This window comes from Nothobranchius furzeri, chromosome 13 (assembly GCF_043380555.1).
Source record: "Nothobranchius furzeri strain GRZ-AD chromosome 13, NfurGRZ-RIMD1, whole genome shotgun sequence".
Lineage (NCBI taxonomy): Eukaryota > Metazoa > Chordata > Actinopteri > Cyprinodontiformes > Nothobranchiidae > Nothobranchius > Nothobranchius furzeri.
The window spans coordinates 34637240-34657398 of NC_091753.1; the positions used below are offsets into that span (position 1 = coordinate 34637240).

The 20159-nt window shown below is 40.3% G+C and overlaps 1 protein-coding gene across 2 annotated transcripts in view; it reads left to right on the forward strand.

Annotated features, from left to right (window-relative positions):
* Nucleotides 1-310: 310 nt before the first annotated feature.
* dync2h1 (dynein cytoplasmic 2 heavy chain 1) overlaps nt 311-20159 on the forward strand; it is a 146220-nt gene continuing 126371 nt past the window's right edge. For both annotated transcript variants that reach the window (XM_054742744.2, XM_054742745.2), the window contains exons 1-30: nt 311-446; nt 882-1085; nt 1190-1363; nt 1429-1564; nt 1911-2029; nt 2296-2440; nt 2737-2882; nt 3430-3516; nt 6580-6714; nt 9001-9114; nt 9205-9316; nt 9479-9603; nt 9754-9929; nt 11607-11802; nt 11891-11986; nt 12252-12413; nt 12528-12626; nt 14458-14597; nt 14886-15114; nt 15741-15868; nt 16281-16396; nt 16641-16768; nt 16922-17071; nt 17141-17346; nt 17511-17666; nt 17785-17899; nt 18057-18227; nt 19332-19490; nt 19698-19766; nt 19919-20073. In XM_054742744.2, the coding sequence (XP_054598719.1) occupies nt 903-1085; nt 1190-1363; nt 1429-1564; nt 1911-2029; nt 2296-2440; nt 2737-2882; nt 3430-3516; nt 6580-6714; nt 9001-9114; nt 9205-9316; nt 9479-9603; nt 9754-9929; nt 11607-11802; nt 11891-11986; nt 12252-12413; nt 12528-12626; nt 14458-14597; nt 14886-15114; nt 15741-15868; nt 16281-16396; nt 16641-16768; nt 16922-17071; nt 17141-17346; nt 17511-17666; nt 17785-17899; nt 18057-18227; nt 19332-19490; nt 19698-19766; nt 19919-20073 (4127 nt within the window). In that variant the 5' untranslated portion in view covers nt 311-446; nt 882-902. The remainder of the gene's footprint in view (nt 447-881; nt 1086-1189; nt 1364-1428; nt 1565-1910; nt 2030-2295; nt 2441-2736; nt 2883-3429; nt 3517-6579; nt 6715-9000; nt 9115-9204; nt 9317-9478; nt 9604-9753; nt 9930-11606; nt 11803-11890; nt 11987-12251; nt 12414-12527; nt 12627-14457; nt 14598-14885; nt 15115-15740; nt 15869-16280; nt 16397-16640; nt 16769-16921; nt 17072-17140; nt 17347-17510; nt 17667-17784; nt 17900-18056; nt 18228-19331; nt 19491-19697; nt 19767-19918; nt 20074-20159) is intronic.

Below are 20159 nucleotides of genomic sequence, written 5' to 3' on the forward strand. Positions count from 1 at the left end.
GATCTTCATTTCTTTCTTTAAATATTAAAGGTGTGAGGATTTGGCTTCTTCTGACATACATTTGTAGTGATGCTAATGCAACTTAAACCATTTCACAGAGAGGGAGTAAAATGATACTCTACCCAAACAAACAGAGAATTTAGATTTTAATTTTAAGCTTTTTTGTTTTAGTTTTTATTGTGTTTGTGAAGCTCTTTGTGGTTTTATCTTAAAAGGCGATTAAAAAAAACTCTTTTTGACGAGGACCCTTTAAACTGCGCACCTGGTTACGTAAACGCACCTCCTTTACGTATTGTGCGTTTCACGGTAAAACTACGCTAATGACGTTCCGTAGTTGCTGCTTAGTAACCACGTTAGAAAAGGGAAGCTAAATGCACGCTTGGTTTCTTCAAACCGTGGATCAACCTGTGACAAACTTCACGAATTCCACATTTGATCTCAAAAAGGTCTGTAAACCGTTAGCGCTTGTAGCGTGCTTGCGTAAAGCATGCTCGCCTCTACCCCCAAACAGCGATTCGCTAGAGGAGCTAACGTTAGCTAAACATGCTAATGTGGTCATTGTTTTCGATGGCAAAGCTAGCTCCGCTAAGGCGATGTGAAAATAGATGCAGCAGCGTAAATAACAACTCGTGGTTGAATTAAACTTCATGAAATAAAATGGTAAAGTTTGGTTGCATACTCGTTGCAAGCGTGTATGTAGCATTATAATATTTTACTGTCGGCTAGAAAATGTAAGACAAAACACACTTATTAGAGGATTTAAACTGGGGATATAAAAACATACTTTTCTGATTATTTTTTTATAATATTCAGTGTTAGCACAGATTTATATAAAAAAACAGTAAATTTTTATATTACTGTTATGCTTTCCTCACTGTCAGCACTTTACGCCAAGCTGAAAGATGGCTCACAGCTTAGAAGATGCTCGCAAGAAGTTTATTCTGGCCACAGCTGGAAACTTCTACGGCTCCGTACCTCCATCATCTCTGGCTGACAGATCAGAGATGAATAACTTCTTGGATGACGGAAATGAATTTATCTTGTCATTCTCCAGACATGATGGTGACCTTCAGTTGTCAAACAAGGTAAAAACATCATTACAAAGGAAAACTTAGAATAGAATAAGAAATAATTTACCTGCTTGTTTTATCTCTTTTTAAATTGTCTTTTAAATCTTGCCAATCAATAGGTTGAATCTTGGAGAGATGGTAAAGAGAAGGTGCTAGTCTTCTTCAAACTGTATCCCACAGTCATCACAAATGAAAACCTTCACCAAAGCCTCCTGGTGTCATCAATGCTTGAGTCGCCCATCAACACCCTCTATCAGGCTGTCAAACAGGTTTTTGCCCCTGTACTGCTGCAGGTGAGACTGACTGCATGTTGCTGTTAACAGGCAAACAGCATTAACATATCTTTTTATTCTCCAAGGATGAGCACTGGCGCTCAGCATTTGACCCTAAGTTGGCAAACCTGCTGACTGAATTGGAAGTAGGCCTGGGATCTGTGGTTCGCCATTCTGGAGCAAAGTCCTTCAAGAAAGGCTTTGTGGAAGGCGATGTCCTGGGTAAGTCCTTATGTTGGCCGTGGGTTATAGGCAGTGCTTCGGTCAGTATTTTATACTGAAGCAGTATTTTGGTTGTTTTAGGGGTAATTTTTCCACAAATGCAAACTTTCTATCTTATTTTTTTTATTATCATTGCTATTTAAAAATATCATGGCTCAAAGCACTTTGGAGGTTGAATATAGTGATGCCATTATATTAACAAAAAGCTATTTAATGACATGAGGAAATACGTCTTTTTAGAGAGCATCATAACACAAGAAGAATAAATATATTAGATGAATTGTTAATGATAGGTGGTTTGTATTAAGATGTTCTTCTAGTATATATGTTTGGACACCTGCTGCAGGTATCTTGACCCCCAGTGATGAGTTCCAGTTCTGGGCGGATCTGTCTGAGCGTGCAGAGAGGAGCAGCATGAGAGAAAGGGCATTGTTTTTCACAGAGCAATTCAAACCCCTACAAAAGGTATGAAAATGTTACATTTGTAATAAACATTGATTTCACTGATAAGATGACCAATCCAAACCATTTACTGTTTGTTAAATTCAGCTATTAAAAAATGTGGTTTTTACTTATTAAATACACTGGGAGCTATTATAATACATATTTTTGTGAGCAGTAAGAATACTAAAGCAGAACTTAATTAAGACAGCAACGTGTGTGTGTGTGTGTGTGTGTGTGTGTGTGTGTGTGTGTGTGTGTGTGTGTGTGTGTGTGTGTGTGTCCTATAGGAGTTTGCTGGTCTGGATGGCTTGTCCATGTCAGATGTTGTTGATCTGGTGGAACAAAGCAAAGACACTCTGGATGATGTCTGGAGACAGACAGATTTTGAGCCTTATCCAGAAACCAGAATGGTCCGACTTATGGATGTAATCGGTGGGCATCTCTCAGATTTACATCAACCAAAATAAATATATGCTGATGATGCTTGAAATACACATTTAAACGTCTAGTTTGCCACTATCACAGATAAAAAGAACATATTTTGAGAAGTGAAACTGAGTTTATTTCTCTGAAACTGCTTAGTGTACATTATTGAGGTTACATGCTTATCATAGGTTTTTTTAATATTTGAAAATGTCAGTGATTAAAATGTTTAGACATAGAGTTATGCATAATAATAATAATGAACATGCATATAAAACTTATCTTTTTTTGTACTTTTGTGAAAGGTGGGGCCTTGGGACGTTATGTTCAGAAGAAACTGAGTGGTCTTCAGATCTTTGTGGAGCCTTTTGGGTTGGTGAGAGAAAACCTGAGAACAGGAATCTCCATCTGTGAGCAGTGGGTGGATGCCTGCAAGCTTTTGACTGGACAGGTAAGGAGAAGGCAAACTGGATCAAATGTACTGTATGCACCAATCAGTTGCATCTAAGGGGCATGGCTATGGCCCACCCAGGTACACCCACTTACCAGGGCCCACCCACTCAAAAGGCATCCCTAAAATAAGTGTATGTAAAAAAAAATTTATTTTAGTAATTTAAATTAATAGTATTTCTTTATATATATATATATATATATATATATATATATATATATATATATATATATATATATATATATATCAGTGCCTGGTGTTCCACACACACACACACACACACACACACACACACACACACACACACACACACACACACACACACACACACACACACACACACACACACACACACGCGCACACACACACACTTATACATACTTCTTTTCAATGACATTTATTGGACCCTCCCACTAATTAGTTTCTGGATACGCCTCTGTTACATCTTAGCAAAAAAGGTTTCATTTAAAAACAAACTTGACTAAAAATGAGTGTTCAAGTTAAAAAAAACTAAACAAAATAATGACATTATCTGTGTTTTCTTCAGCTATGGAAAAGAAACGCTCCACATGCCTGGAAGGGAGGTGAACACTGTCCAGAGATTCTTCACAGTCTCACAAAACGGCTGAATGAGGTAGCATGAGGTTCTGATTTGGTTCTAATTTAGGAGCAGGAACTTTATTTGAGAAGAATTCTGACATTTATGTTAAAAGTCACGTCTTCTTATAAAACAATCAAAGACATTGGTTAAAACGATAGTTTTTAGTTGTTCATTAGTGAAAAAGTGTTGATGTCTGACCTGTTTCTTTAAAGGGCCTGGATCATGCTATTTTACACCTTCCAGGCACAATATACAGTGGGTACAAAAAGTATTCAGACCCTCTTTTTCACTCTTTGCTATACTGCAGCCATTTGGAAAAATCTATTAAAATAATTTTTCCTCATTAATGTACACACAGCACCCCATATTGACAGGGAAACAGAATTTTAGAAGATTCTGCAGAATTATTAGAAAAGAACTACTGAACTATCACATGGTCTTAAGTATTTAGGCCCCTTGCTCAGTCTTTAGTAGAATCATCTTTCTAACACAGCCACGAGGCTTCTTGGTAAAGTCGCAACAAGTTTCTCACTCCTGGATTTGGGGATCTTCTGCCATTCGTTCTTGCAGATCCTCTCCCGTTCTGTCAGGATGGTGAATGTTGGTGGACAGACATTTTTAGGTATTTCCAGAGATGCTCGATTGGGTTTAAGTCAGGGCTCTGGCTGGGCCACTCCTTCATCGTTTTAGCTGTGTGCTTAGGGCCGTTGTCATGTTGGAAGTCATCCTTTGGCCCAGTCTGAGGTCCTGAGCACTCTGGAGAAGGTTCTTGTCCAGGATATCCCTGTACTTGTCCATATTCATCGACCCCTTTATTGCAACCAGTCATCCTGTCCCTGCAGCTGAAAAACACCCCCACAGCATGATGCTGCCACCGCCTTGCTTCAATGTGGGGGCTGTATTGGACAAGTGATGAGCAGTGCCTGGCTTTCTCCACACATACCGCTTAGAATGAGGCCAAAAAGTTGTATCTTGGTCTCATCGGACCAGAGAGTCTTATTTATCACCATCTCAGGGGCCTTCAGTTGTTTTTAAGCAAACTCCATGCAGGCTTTTGTGTGTCTGGCACTGAGGAGAGACTTCCGACGGGCCACTCTGCCATAAAGCCCTGACTGGTGGAGGGCTGCAGTGCTACAACTTTCTCCCATCTTCTGACTGCATCTCTGGAGCTCAGCCACATTGATCTTTGGGTTCTTCTTTACCTCTCACCAAGGCTCTTCTCCCCTGGTAGCTCAGTTTGGCTGGACGGCCTGCTCTAGGAAGGGTTCTGGTCGTCCCAAACATCTTCCGTTTAAGGAATATGGACGCCACTGAGCTCTTAGGAACTTTAAGTACAGCAGAGATTTTTTTCTGTAACCTTTTCCAGATCTGTGTCTTGCCACAATTCTGTCTCTGAGCTCTTCAGCCAGTTCCTTTGACCCCACGATTCACATTTGCTCTGACGTGCATTGTGAGCTGTAAGGTCTTATATAGACAGGTCAGGTGTGTGGCTTTCCTAATCAAGTCCAGTCAGTAGATTCAAACACAGCTGGACTCCAGTGAAGGTGTAGGACCATCTCAAGGAGGATCAGAAGAAATGGAAAGCACCTGAGTTAAATATGAGTGTCACAGCAAACGGTCTGAATACTTAGGACCGTGTGATGTTTCAGTTTGTCCTTTTTAATAAATCTGCAGACGTTTCTAAAATTCTGTGTTTTTCTGTAATTATGGGGTGCTGTGTGTACATTAATGAGGAAAAAAAGAATTTAATTGATTTTAGCAAATGACTGAAGTATAACAAAGAGTGAAAAACTGACAGGGGTTTGAATACTTTCCATACCACTGTAATATAAAATATTGTCGTTGGCACTGTTGAAAACATAATTTTTCATGAAATCGTAAGACTTTCCTTCAACCTGGAAATAAGATGCCTGGGTTAGATGAAACCCTGCCCCGCTGTATGAATTTGACATAGTACATAGCTGCAGACTCAGAGATTGCTGATTCAAACTGACATTTACCACTGAGTGCAGCCCCCCCCCACCCCCCACCCACACACACACACACCACGAACAACGAAAAGGCAGCTGAGACGGTAACAGATTCTCTGCCTGAATCTGTCCCAGTCTGTCCCATTGCTAGTGGTTAGCATTTTGGTAGTTCTGTCTCTGAGTGGTTGTACGGTTGAAATGAGGCCGGTTTGAAGAACCCGTCTGAAAACCCACTCTGGTGCTGGTGGAGGTTTAACAAGTTGTCTGTGAAATCACAGTCACATTTTTGCTCAGTTTTGAGAGCTCCTAAAGATAAAATCCAGACATTTCTTTACATTCTTTAGGAAGACTGGACAGGGATCCCATTCCCTGTGCATGTGTAAAGCCCAAAAGAGCTCTGGGGGTGTTTTTTCATCAGGACAAAGCTCATCATCATGGTCAAAAGCTCCAAAAGCGGATTTAGCATGATATATGACCTTTAAAGAAGTGCCACAGTTATAGTTTGATCAGCAGATTTGTGATTTATTATTTTACCTTCTTCAGAATATTGTTTTTAACTGAAATTTAAATGTTAAACTTCTTCACATTTTATTAAATAAGTGCTTTTGTGGTGATGGATTGAATGACCTCACAACATTACATTTATAAATCTTTTTCTGTCTACATTCAGCTCAGATTTTTGTTTATGTTTTACACTTTGAGTTTTCACAAAACAAGAACTAATCAACCTTCTCTGACATATGTAGTTGTCAGTTTTTAATCAAGAAGGCATTGGGACCTCGTCAGTCTTGTTATCTGTACTAATGCCCTCAAAATGCTTTTGCACCACATATGTTTAATGCTACATATATTTGACACTAATAAATGGTCTTTTCTAATAGGCTGTTTTGATTTAAATATGTCTAGCATGACTATTCTGATGGCTTGTGCCTCATTTTTAATGGATTGTATCATTTCCTTTTTTTAGAGAAAATAATTGCCTTGTTGACACTTTCCAATGAATTTCGAAAGTCCTTGTGAAAGTGCATTGTCTTCGTAAACGCCGCTGTTTTGCACAGTTCAATGTTTTTTGCTGTCATGGAAAATGAATACTTTAAGAACGGATTACCTGTTCATGTTTCACTAGGTGGTGACGCTCCGTACGGTTCACGAAAAACTGCTGAGGTTACGATCAGGAGGGAAGCAGCAGGCTCTGACTTCAGAACGTGTGTTCGAGCCTTTTTCTGGACTCAACCCTGTGCACTACAACCCTTACACTGAGGTTTGTTATAGATGACCGTTAGTATGAAACATGATATCAAGTGAACTCTGCTTCAGACGCCCTCTTTGTTGTTCATGAGAAAGTGAGCATGGCGGTCTGTGGCATATGCTACTCAGGGCTGATTGGGTTGGTTAGAATTCTCAGGGGGTGTTTTTTTTAATGGGATCATTCCCATAAGGAAGCATTGGCATGGCTGGCCATGCTATAAAAACCCATACTAGTAATTACTATATTACATTTCAATGTCAACATCTGCCAATACTAATGTTAGGCTGATAATATCAGGTATCCCTAGTTATGTATGAACAGTGTGTTCTGGTAAAAAGGTAGTGTAGGCCAGTCTAAATTCATTTAGGAATCTATTGAAATTTAACATAAATGAAACTCTAAAACATTTTATCTTGACCACAAACTCCAGCTAGCAGGACAGTTCCTTTTATTAATGACATTCAAAAGTTCTAGGGAGTCGGTGACATTGCATTAATGACGCAAATGAAGTAGGACACACATCCTCCTCTCTATAATGAAATTCAGAGATTGGTGAAAGCACACTACATAAATTAGTTAAGCATAATTCATACTGTGGGTGATGCATAATCAAGCTGATAAGGTGTAGCTGTGACCAATAAAAGGATGTGTAAACATAATGGGAACGAGTTAATAAGTTACAGAGAAAGAGGGTGCTCTCATTTTTTGGACTAGCTGATGATTTTGGTCAGATTGTCTTTGTTTTTCATCTTGCTTTATTCATTGACTGTGTGTGTGTGTGTGTGCGTGCGCGTGTGTGTGTGTGTGTGTGTGCGTGACACTAAAATGCGACTGCTTTCTCGTAGTTTGGTCTCATTTCCTCTCTGAATGCAAATAAACAAAACATACGTCACACTTTCACTGTTTGTTATTGAAACTTCTCAAACTATGGGTCAGTTGTCAGTACGTAAATCAGGGCTTGTGGTGTGAAAAGCAGCAGGAAAGTTCCTCAAAGTTTGTTTCAGAGGAATGATCACAGTCTAAAACAGAAAGTTACCAAAGGGGGATGAAACATGCATCATAAGCATCTTCATTATATGTCATCACTCACATTGAAACTCCATCTGCCATAAACCATATTTTGTTGCTAAGGGATCTCAAAATGATCACCGTTTATAGGAATGTAACAAAATGTTGATACACTGAAATATTGCAATATTTTGTGTTATGATACTGAACTGGTATTGATTTTCAATTGAGAATTTACATGCAAATGTTTACTGTATGTCTTTCATCTGGTGCAACTCAAACTCCGACTGCTAGGTGGCAGCAGTTTTTACCGCCTGCATTCTGACGGAACCACAAGATCTTGTGCTAACAATGAATGTGTCTTGGAAGCGTCTGACCTGAGTTTCCCAATAAAATTCAGCCTCAAAAATTGTAAATATCATTGTATGTTTTATATTGTGATACATTGTGTCATCATATCTTTTAGTATTGCAATACATCTTGTCGTCATATATATTTTAGTATCGCGATACGTCGTATCATCATATCTTTTAGTATCGCGATACATCATGTCGTCATATCTTTTAGTATCGCGATACATCATGTCGTCATATCTTTTAGTATCGCGATACATCATGTCGTCATATCTTTTAGTATTGCGATACATCGTATGGTCATATCTTTTAGTATCGCGATACATCATGTCGTCATATCTTTTAGTATCGCGATACATCATGTCGTCATATCTTTTAGTATTGCGATACATCGTATGGTCATATCTTTTAGTATCGCGATACATCATGTCGTCATATCTTTTAGTATCGAGATACGCCGTATCGTCTTATCCTTTAGTATTGTGATACATCATATTATCATATCTTTTAGTATCGCGATACATCATGTTGTCATATTTTTTAGTATCGCGATACATCGTATCGTCATATCTTTTAGTATCAACATACATCATATCATCATATCTTTTAGTGTCGCAACCCATCGTATCATCATATCTTTTAGTATCGTGTTACATCGCATAGTATATATTGTATCGCCAGATTATTGCTGATACATACCCTACTGTTTAAAAACTTTATTAGTAAAAAAAGAGGTTACAAATATATAAACCCAACATTTAACCACTTCAGATGTGATGTTTTGATTTCGGAGTTGACAGCTGTTAATTCTATACCAACTTCTACTTGAAATGATTCTAAAATACTAAAAGGTTTCATCACTTTTATTTGAGTCCTTTATGCTGCTTGTGCAGCTGGATAAGTTATAACGTCAGGAAAAAACTTATATGTCTTTCAGCCTCTTTGGGGAGCAGCTGTGGCTCAGTTTGAGCGTTTAATCTCTCCATCAGAGAAGGAGGCTGCTGGTATACTGAGGAGCTACATTTCTGATGTGCAGGACAACCCACCACAGGTAGGAAAACGCACCTTGTCAACTCTTGTTGAAATATTGAGGGGTAGAGGAACACAGTATATGACACACCTGTGTGTGTTTGTTGTGTAGCTTCTGCAGGTGTTCCAGAAACATAAGGAGCTGATCAAACGCCCCAAAATCAGCAAGGAGCTGCAGTCAGAGAGAGAGACACTACTAGCCAAACTCCTAGACTACAACAAGGGTATACAGCTCTGCCACTAAGGCATTATGTTGGTTTTTGTGTTTGTATCATATTTATCAATAGGACTGTTGTAATAATGTGCTAACTGAAATGTGGTATTTGAGTTAGATTAGATTTAACATTTCTTTGTTGGTGTATTTTATTTAATGTTTTTTCATTTAGGCTTGAAAAATGACTTTGAGAATCGTTGCCATGGACGCCCCGGTGATGAATCTGGACCACTTGTTGGCAGGAACCTCCCTGAGGTGGTCAACAAAATAGTTTGGTTGCGTCACCTTTTACACAAGGTCAGTTAGTGTTTTCTATGTGTGGCCTCTGATACTGACTTAAGAGTTTTCCTTTGTTAGATACGTTGTGATGACCTGAATTTACAGTATTTCAAAGCAAAATGATTGAAAACATTTTCTGATTTTTGTTTTTTTGCGTTGTTGTACTAGGTGGAGGACTCTGTACGTATAGCTGAGGCTTTGCTTCCAGATCTTTCAGGGTTCAAAGGCTTCCTGAGTTTCTCTGATGACCTGCTGGAAGTTCTGAGAGCGTACGAACAGGAGCAGTTTGACAACTGGTCGAGGGACATTCTGTCTGGACTGGCTGACCCAAAATCAGGGATCAGGTTAGATTAAACACAACCTCCGTGCTATTATTTAGTCGTTTGGAGTAATTAAGCATGATTTTGAACACTTTAGGGTTTGGGAAATTGAGTGCTTTAAGAGCTCAATATATATTATCTCTACTTATGACCAATAAGCTGTGATACTCTATCTAAATATAGAATATCAACCCTGCTTGGGCTTTGTGTGTTTATCAGAAGATTCTAGGATTCTTTATTTATTAAGGGATTGTACACACTTCGTTTTGATTCAGAAAGGAGTCAGGTTTATAAAAGTAAGAATTTATTTTACCAACACTTAGAACATGACAAGTTAACTAACATTTTACTGTGATGGATGGAACTAGATATGATGTATGAAACCTATGTGTGAATGCGGTGTTATCAGAACTTCCAGATCTAGGAGAGCTGAGTTCTGGATGTAAAAGAATTTGGGTTGCTTTAAGCTATGAAGTTGATTATTATCAAAAGCACATCAGACGCTATCTGTGTGTCTACTTCACCCATTCTGGAAACCCTCTTAGTGGATCCGTAGGTCGGAGAGGTCGGATGACCTCTGGCACCGAAGGTCCAGTAGATTGACCACAGCACCGACTTCTCCAGTCCAGAGATGTCTCGGGTCAGCACAGATGGATGGAACTGCGCGTCTGGGGCTCTTAAGGAGTCTAAACAATATCAGCTTGTTCTGCAGGAACTGTATGCTGTATCAGCTTCGCAGGTGCAAAAAGATTTTTAAGACGTGTCAAAAGCTTTGATGGGTTAGAGAGGGTTTTGCTTCAGATGGCCGGTCTGAAACTTTCTCTAGAACTGATGAATCACCAGAGTAATCTGGTTTTAATGTTCTCATGTTATGATTTGTGTAGCCAACCAGAGGTTGACAATTTTGAGGAATATTACCAAGAGTCTCAGAAACACGCCTTCTTTGATACCGGATGCTCTGACTGGGGTAAAGGACTATTTATGTGTCATGAGTTTAACTTAACCTTACTTTGTCCTTGTGTGAGTGCAAATGGTGATGACCTTGTCATATAAACATGCTGAAACATTTATCAATCACTGTAATCATAACATAACATTCATTTCCAACTTCACTCATTGAGCACAGATTATTGAAACATTTCATTATATTATAATTATTATAAGTAGCAGTAAACAAGCGTTTATTTAATGATTATCTAGCTTATAAGTTGTAGAAGTTCATATTTAATTTAGAAAATCATTCTTTGATTTAGCAACTGATCCGAGCTGCGAGTGTTAAGCATGAAGAATCCTGTAGGGCGATAAGGATGGACCTTGAGGAGAGAACATTATTGTTGACAATCTGTTATCTGTGTTCAGAGCTGCTGAGGCTCTGAGCTCTAGCTGATGGGATGAAGGCAGGCCGATTTAAAGGGAACACATGCAGTCTCGTGTCTGTTTTTGACCAGATGTTGAATGATCAAACTGTATCTAAAAACTGACCATTGCTGGACGTTACAACAAATTATTTTGTATTTTTTCATGCATAATTCTAATTAATAAAAATAGATCAAATATAAATGATAAAATACACTTTATCTTGAACTAAACTCTTTATTAGTAATTATGTAAAACTGTTACTACCCAGAGTGCATTGCAGTGTAAGACTCCGTTCTGAAGAGGTTCACTCTCTTCCAAGTCTGGTTCTGATTCTTTCTGTAGCCTTCAGACAAGTAACCGCGTCATGGAACTGGACCATGTGGACGGCAGGCTGAAGATCCAGTACTCAGACAGGCTGGTCAGTCTGCTCAGGGAGGTCCGGCAGCTCTCAGCTCTGGGTTTTCCCATCCCAGCGAAGATCCAGCAGGCGGCAAACACAGCAGACAAATTCTACAGGCAAGCTGTGGTCCTGAAACAGGTGGGACACAATCAGTTCTTTGTGTCTCGGTTTATTAATGTTGTTTATTTGCCAGATTGTATTGTACCAAAGTCTTCTTGTGTTTCAGGTGGCCCATTTTTACAACACTATCGACCAGCAGATGATTCCCTCTCAGAGGCCCATGATGCTCAGTCTTGCACTAGACTTTGAGCAGGTTATCAAGGTATTGCTTCCAGAAATGTCTGGATACACCTGCTATACCAGCTATTGATTTAGCTGCTCTAAATAAAAGCAAATAACATTTTCTACCTATTCATTCATTTTAAAATGTATTCTCAATTTAAATGCTTAAAAACAAAAGCTTGTGACGTTCTCAAACGCTGTTAAGAAGAGGGAGTTTGCTTGTCACCTTTAAATTGAACCTGATGAGGATTTTCTGTCATAGACAATAAATGATTTATCTGTATTTTGTACATTTTTATTGTTAGAATCCTCGTTCCCAGTCCAAGGAATCTGGAGGTAAACTGCAGATCACCTGGGATAATCCCAGCGATTTAGAGGTTTATATCACCAAGCTGCAGTCTGCTGCGGAGAAGCTCTCCGTTGAGAACAGAAAGTTCCGAAAATGGCACACAGACTTCATAGAAAAGGTTGAAGTTGTTGTTCAGAGCCACTTAGAGCTACATGATTTCCCTCTTCAATAAAACTTTATTAACTTGAGTGTTGTGTGTACTTGTGCCCAAACCTCTGGGTGCATTTCTCAGGTGGTTACGCTCATGAACGTAGACCTACTGAGACATCAGCAGCGATGGAAGGAAGGCCTTCAGGAGCTCCGTACTGGCTTTGCTACTCTGGAGGCTCAGGTGTGTCTTTTCTGCTGGCCTTTATAAAATCCTTTTTTAACACGTTTTTACTGAAACAGATTGTGTTTAAAGTATCTGAGTGAACTTGAACTTAAAGTAGAATATTACCTATCAGTTTTTCTCAAGAATTTTGGTAGCCTGGCAACTCATCCTGTATATGATCTGGCCACGACCCGTAGACGGAACTCAGTCATGGGGCGGAATCTACAGTTATCTTTAAAACGGTCTCCGCACGCAACTGGACAGCGCTAGGACCAATCAGAGCAACAAACAATGTGACATATTCATTGCTACGGAAATCCGTCAATGGTGTAGTCTGCCCCACATGATCGAAGAAGAAGCAAATATTTCAAATTTTCTAAGTAAAGGACTAAAGTACGTCGATCTGCTCATGTCATACGAAAAGCCTTTTTTAGAAAACAATGCTGCCAATTGGCTGCAACGCCGAGCCAGCATCAGGGAGCTTTAGGTCATTTATAAGTGGTCCGACCGCCCCCGTTTATCTTGGATATAACTTGCTTTTTATTGCGATCCAAGCCTCACTCATTATGTTTTTTTTTAACTAGCAGCCCCTTAAGGTGTGTGCCCTCCACCATCCCTGTGCAGTCTCTGGTGATCTGACCTCCGGCTCTAACGGGGAGAAGCTCCTGGAGTTCACTCTAGTTTATCATCTCAGCTGATTCTGTTTCCAAAACGTAAACCTACGGCCCACTTTACTTTCATTTTTAATGCCGGAGCTCAGCAGTATCTTCCCACATGATTGTGACACCACCCTCTGTGGTGCCAAGGTGTAAAATGCATTCGCAAGTCAGATGTTGTGATAATATTACTACCAAGTGTGACAGCACAAATCCTGCAAAATACCTGCAGCGTCATGCCACCACGGCGCGTTGGTAAGGCACACCGTGCAGCAGTATTACGCTGCATGGTGTGCCTTTTAAAAGGGCTAAAGAAAAGCCCGAGTCTAAATCGTCCAAAGCTGATGCCAAAGCCGATTCAAACGAGTGACGTCCCTTGGCCGACGCCATCTCTGCAGGTTTTTGTCATCATAGGGCACTGTGATTGGCTGGACCTGAAACTGTTCAGGCCAATGGTAGATCTGCTGATCGTGGCTATACTGACCTGCAGAGCAAAACCTTTCACTACTGCTACGGTTTGACTAGATTTCTAGTCTAGAATTTTGGTACTTTTGAGAAAATAATTATGTTGGCAATTCCCACAAATCCACTGATATAGTTCAGTGCTTACAGCAAAGCCCTAATAACTGCACATTAGCCCTCCTTAGGAAGCAGTCAACTGGTAGAACCTCGGGTCAGAACCAAACAGGGTGAAGCTGCATTTAGCTACTATGCTGCTCACGGATGGATTCAGCTTCCTCATGACCTCAAATGGTTCCCATCTCTAGTAACTTTTAAATCAAAATTGAAAACCTTTTTGTATTTATTAGCCTTTGAATGAATGTTTATATGTTGAACCGCTAACCCTTTAACTTAGTTTCTTTTAAATTAGTAACTTGTTTTTTCTGTCATGTTGATTTTAATGTTCTTGTTATTCTTGCTAATGGAATTGAACTGCCTCTGTGTATGAAATGTGCTAAATAAATAAAGCTGCCTCGCCTTTATGGGGTCCTTATATACTTTTACATGGACCATTTTACAAAAATGTAAAAAATTTTTGGGGATAGCTAATACACGTGTGTGTGTGTGTGTGTGTGTGTGTGTGTGTGTGTGTGTGTGTGTGCGTGTGTGTGTGTGTGTGTGTGTGTGTGTGTGTGTGTGTGTGTGTGTGTGCGTGCGTGCGTGCGTGTGTGCGTGCTTGTGTGTGTGTTTAGGGCCTGAGGAGTGATGACATGAGGGCGTGGCGTCAGCATTGGAACCACCAGCTTTACAAAGCCCTAGAACACCAGTACCAGACTGGACTGGAGGCCCTAAATAAGAACTTGCCTGAAATAAATATTGACCTCATTTTCAGGTCAGTGCACAACTTTCAGTTTCTGTAACGTATATATATATATATATATATATATATATATATATATATATATATATATATATATATATATTTAGTTTAGTCTTTCTTCACATTCATTTCCCAGGTATCACAAAGCACTTAAATGGACTTTTTATTATCTTGGGTCTCCATTTCCGCTTTCCTCTTTGCCAGTCGGGCGTTTACATTTCTGTTTAAACTTTTTTTATTTGCTCTGATGAAAAGGTCTGATGTGATTTGTATTTGTTTAACATGTCTTTACCTCAACAGGCAGGGCCGTTTACAGTTCCGTCCACCATTTGAGGAGGTGCGAGCGAGATATTTCCGTGAGATGAAGCGTTTTATCTCAATCCCAAACCAGTTCAAGGGGGTCAGCGTCCAGGGGGAGGAGCTTATCTTCAACACCATGATTGATAGGAACGCCTTAGGGTTCCTTACCATTTTCAGCAAGGCTGAGGAGCTCTTCAGCGGCCTGCAGGCTGTACAACACAAGTTCAAGGTGCTTCAGCAGTGAATAATTCTAAAATTATTGATGGCTGTGGCAGAAATGAACATTAGAAATGATGCTGGTTCTTCTGCAGAACAACAGGCGTCTTCAGCAGTGGGACACATCTTGACTGAAACTGTCATTCTTTTTTTTGAAGTTCTGACATTTTTTTATTTATAACTATGAAAAGTAAAAGTTGTCGCCTTCTGCTTTGTGAACCTTCGCTTTGACACGTAGCTGATTTGGTATTTTGGAAAGAATGACACTTTGATCAGTCATGGTTTGTTCTTAGCTTTCCCCTTTTTAGTACCCTGGGTGAACAGTGAGACACACTCTTTATCTTTTCACTTTTGTCTCTGTCCATGCATATCTAAAACACCCGGGGAAGCCCGCAGCTAAATTCATAATTCCTGTTTTTCCTGCTTTAGTTCTGTTTTTGTGACATCATCGTGCATTTTGTTGAGACATGCAGTTTCTGTCACCTTTCATCACATTTAAAAATAGGAAACTGTAATGTTCTCTCTCTCTCTCTCTGTGTGTGTGTGTGTGTGTGTGTGTGTGTGTGTGTGTGTGTGTGTGTGTGTGTGTGTGTGTGTGTGTGTGTGTGTGTGTGTGTGTGTGTGTGTGTGTGTGTGTAGGAGTGGGTGGTTCTAGGTCAGGTGGATTTGGAGAAGTTGGTGGAGAAACATCTCAGTTCCGTGCAGGATTGGGAGAGAAACTTTAAGGCACTAAAGGTCAAAGGGAAGGAATCTGAACGTCTACCCAGGTACGCATCACACACTAGGAATGAATTCAAATTAAAGTCCAATTGAAAAGTTACCACAATAAAAGCATTGATATATTTAATGTCGGAGGACAAGGTTTTACTTGTTTGGTACAATTTTCAGTTAACAATAATAATGTTCACCAGGGCCGTTCAATTCCGAGCCTGTAGGGCCGGTATCCAGCCCGTTTTAGTTTTAACCCTGCTTCAACACACCTGATTTCAGTCAGCAGGTGTTTAACAGACTTCTGCAGAGCCTGATGAGCTGCTGCACAGGTGATTCATCCAGTGAATTTAGTGTGTTGGAGCAGAGAAACCACTAAAACGTGCTGGACACTGACCCTCTGTGCTCGGAATTGATTAGCCCCGATGTACACCAGCAGAGTTTCTGGAAATCCTTTTATTTTTCTGTCAGTCAGGAGAAAGTTGACTGTATTACAGTCAACTGTGAGCCTGTTAAAGCCACCATTGATGAAATGATCCAGAGGCTGTTTGACATCCTGTTATTATCCCTCAGGAAGTCTATACAAGGTGAACACACACACACGCACGCATGCACGCACGCACGCACGCACACACACACACACACACACAGCTAACTTGTTTTAGTTTGATTCCATTGGCATTTAGAACGTATCATATAACAAACCCAATGTATTTCCCTGGTTATTTTGTTGTATTTTCTTTTTCAATCTGTTCTTTTGGTACTAATTTCAATTTCTCTTTCATTTTCCCTTTTCTTTGTTGTAACTCTGTTTTTCTCTCCTGCTTTTAGGCCACACACAAACCATAGACAGTTTTGTGTCTGAGTCAGTGGAGGCTCTGGCCATGAGACCAGAAAGCATGGAGGAGATTGGTGCAGCTAATGGCAAATATAACCAGATAAAAGCCTGCAAGGCAGACGTAAGACACATACAGTCCCAAATCTGGACTAATTACGTCCCTCAAAAACAACAATTATAATATAGAAAATGTAAATCTGTCAAAACGATGTTTACCTTATGCATGCATGTCAAATGGAGTTGCACATAAATGACCCCAGTTGTATATGCATAGATCTTGCCTCAGTTCCAGTTTGCTGAGGAGAAGAACCGCCTGCTGCGAGCTGTGGCCGGGGCAGGAGTGGACTCTCTGTCTTCACTGAGAGCCAAGTGGGACAAACTGGAACTTGTCATGGAGAGCCACCAGCTCATGATCAAAGAACAGGTGATGCGAGCACAACCACATTCAGCTTTCACTCTGAAGGTTTAGTCATTTCAATTCATGCATTTTCAGGTGGAGGTGATGCGAAGTCATGCAGCAGACCGCGCAAGTGCCTACAAGGCTGATCTGGAGCGCTTTAAGGCTCGCTGGGATCAGCTGAAACCTAAAGATGAGATGCTGGAGACTGATGATCATGCTGCCCTGCTTGCATGTCTTCAGACCATCAAGGACAAGCAGCAGGAGTTTGAGGAGATGGAGCTTGTACGAACTAAGCTGCTGTAAGTCTGAAGATGTTTTTAGAATTTAAAGTCATTCACTTTGTGTTATTCAGGATAGCTAATGTACCAAGCTAAGGTTGAAGAAATTACAAAGCACCAACATGTGTGTCGTGGTGACAGTGCTGTTCATTAACAGGATTAAAACTCCCCTCTCCCCTCTGCAGTGAAGATAGTGCTTACTTTGGTGTGGAGCCTCCAGATTTGTCTCTGGCACAAGAAATAAAAGCAGACATGGAGGAGACCAGTCAGATGTGGGGTCTGTATGAGGAGTGGCAGCAAGGCTTCTCTGAGAAGGCCCAGCAGGACTGGATCACCTTCAGGTCTGAGTGCCAAGACACATGAGAGATCTCTAAAGTCCTCTGGAGTTGTTTAATTCATTTTTGTGCTATTTGTTTTCCACTGACAAGTCATTTTTTCTGTTTTTGTTGTAAATCGTAGAAGCAAGACGTATGTTTTTGAGGAGTTTCTGTTCACGTGGCAAGAAAATTTAAGGAAATTACAGCCACCGACCGCCATGTCTGTTAAACTCCAGGGAGAGGTGGACAAATACAAGGTCTTTATTTTATACACGTGTTTTTGGTTCTTCCTGTTTTATAAAACACTATTTTTTGTACTTCTCGCTCACAACAAAGTCAACTATCTCTAGACACTTTATCTTTTGATATAAATTTAGTATTTTTTCATTCATATTTTCTCTCCTACATATCTAGAACATGGCACCTGTGCTGAAGTACGTACGAGGGGAGCACCTCTCACAGGACCACTGGCTGGACATGTTCCGCCTGCTGGGTCTTCCACGAGGGACAACGTTGGAGAGACTTACCTTTAATGACCTCCTCAGTGTGGCAAATACTATCATAGAGAAGGCCAAGGAGCTTAAGGTCAGTACAGATACAAAGCAGCAAGTTGATTCACTTTATACGGCCACTTTCAGTAGGTGATCAGTGTTTAAAGTGAAGAGGCTCAGTTTTCTGTTCCAGGATTCATCGAACGATTCTGATAGAATACTTAGGTCTGGACAGGGTGTCTGAACATTTTGAGATGAGGGACAAAATAATCAAGTTTAAAGGTGTGAAACACTGCAAAACATCTTTTTCAAATCTTATTGATGATTATAATCAGAGTTTTTCGTGTAGGCTGAACATGAAAACAGTCTCCTACATTTATCTCCTGCATTAGCTTCTGATAAAAAACATAAATAAACGGTGAAACTAGGATTTGAAGAGCCTTACAGATCTACGTCACCCTGTCACTTAACATTCACCCATCTTGACTCGCGACGGGGAAGGCGTTGGTTTAGCTTCCAAGAATCATATTACATACTACTAATTCAACTAGTAGAAGCTAATCTTTACCATTAGCAACTTTATACTTTGTGGAGACAAAACATCCATGTTGCAAGTCAGTGGCAGAGTCACGTTGCTGCTATCCAATCCACAGCGAAATTTCCAAATATCAGGAAAAAAGACTCCAAAAGCAGCCATCAGAAGCTCAGCTGTGATGCGGGTCACTTCTAGGTCCTAGAAATGGTGCACCGGTGTTTTTTCCCCCTGAGAACAACTTAAAGGCATTATTTCTAACCAGAGACCACTGCAAATGTATTGATTAAATGGGACTACCAATCCTTTAATTTAAAAGATGAAAACATTATTTTGTGGTAATTTTATTCATTTGTACTTCTCAAAACAGGTCAGATATAGGCATATAAGTAAAAATCTGCACATAAAAATAAAAATGTCGATTAATGTCATCAGCCTACTTGGGAGACAAAATTCATCATTTTAGAAATTCAAGTCGGGACCGCACAAAATCACTCAGAGGGACGCAGATGGCCCCCGGGCCACACTTTGCCTGTCTGGTGCAGAAATAACCGATTGTGATGGTGTTTTTGAAACAGTGCTTGTTTACACCTGGTGTAGAGCTAAGAGTATTCACACGTTAGCCAAAAGAAGGGATGCAGGTGTGAATGTTTATGTTCCTGCTAGGATCTAAACAGTCGTGCTCAGGCGGAGGTGACCATCAGAGAGGCTCTGAGGGAGCTGGATTTATGGGGAGCCGCTACTACATTCACCCTCACGGAGTACACAGACAGCAGCGGGCGCACGCTAACCCTCATCAAGGACTGGAAGGACGTAGTCAACCAGGTGAAAATGACTCAAACGTTACCGTTGTGATCAATTTATTACAAATGCTTAACGGTTTTTGATAACTCTGCACCAGAAGTGTAAACCACTATGTTTCTGGGATGCTTCTGGGACATGAATCTGCATTGACCTTTATGTAAAACTATATGAAAGGCACCAACATTTCTTAAGGGAAATGTTGGAAATCATCTTTCTTTGCACGTACAGGTGGGAGATAACCGCTGTCTGCTGCAGTCTCTGAAAGACTCTCCCTACTATCGCAGCTTCCAGGACAAGGTCAGATCAACGGCTTCGAATTAACGAAGAAAAATGTCATTTTGTTTGTATTTACGGCGATGCAAGATGTATCCTCTATTGTGATGAAATGACAGTTTCAAGGATTTAGCTTCATTGAAACGGCCCAAACCTTTTCCTCTATATGTATTCAGGTTGGTCTGTGGGAGGTCCGCCTATCAGACCTGGACGAGCACCTGCTCAATCTGAATGCCATCCAGAGGCGCTGGGTTTATCTGGAGCCTATTTTTGGTCGAGGAGCGCTACCTCGAGAGGAGACCCGTTTCAAACGTGTAGATGAAGATTTTAGGTGATAGTCACTGTTTATATTTATTCAACAGCTTTAGGAAATGTGCTGCGTTTTAGGCACATTGACAAAACACTTGTCTATATGCA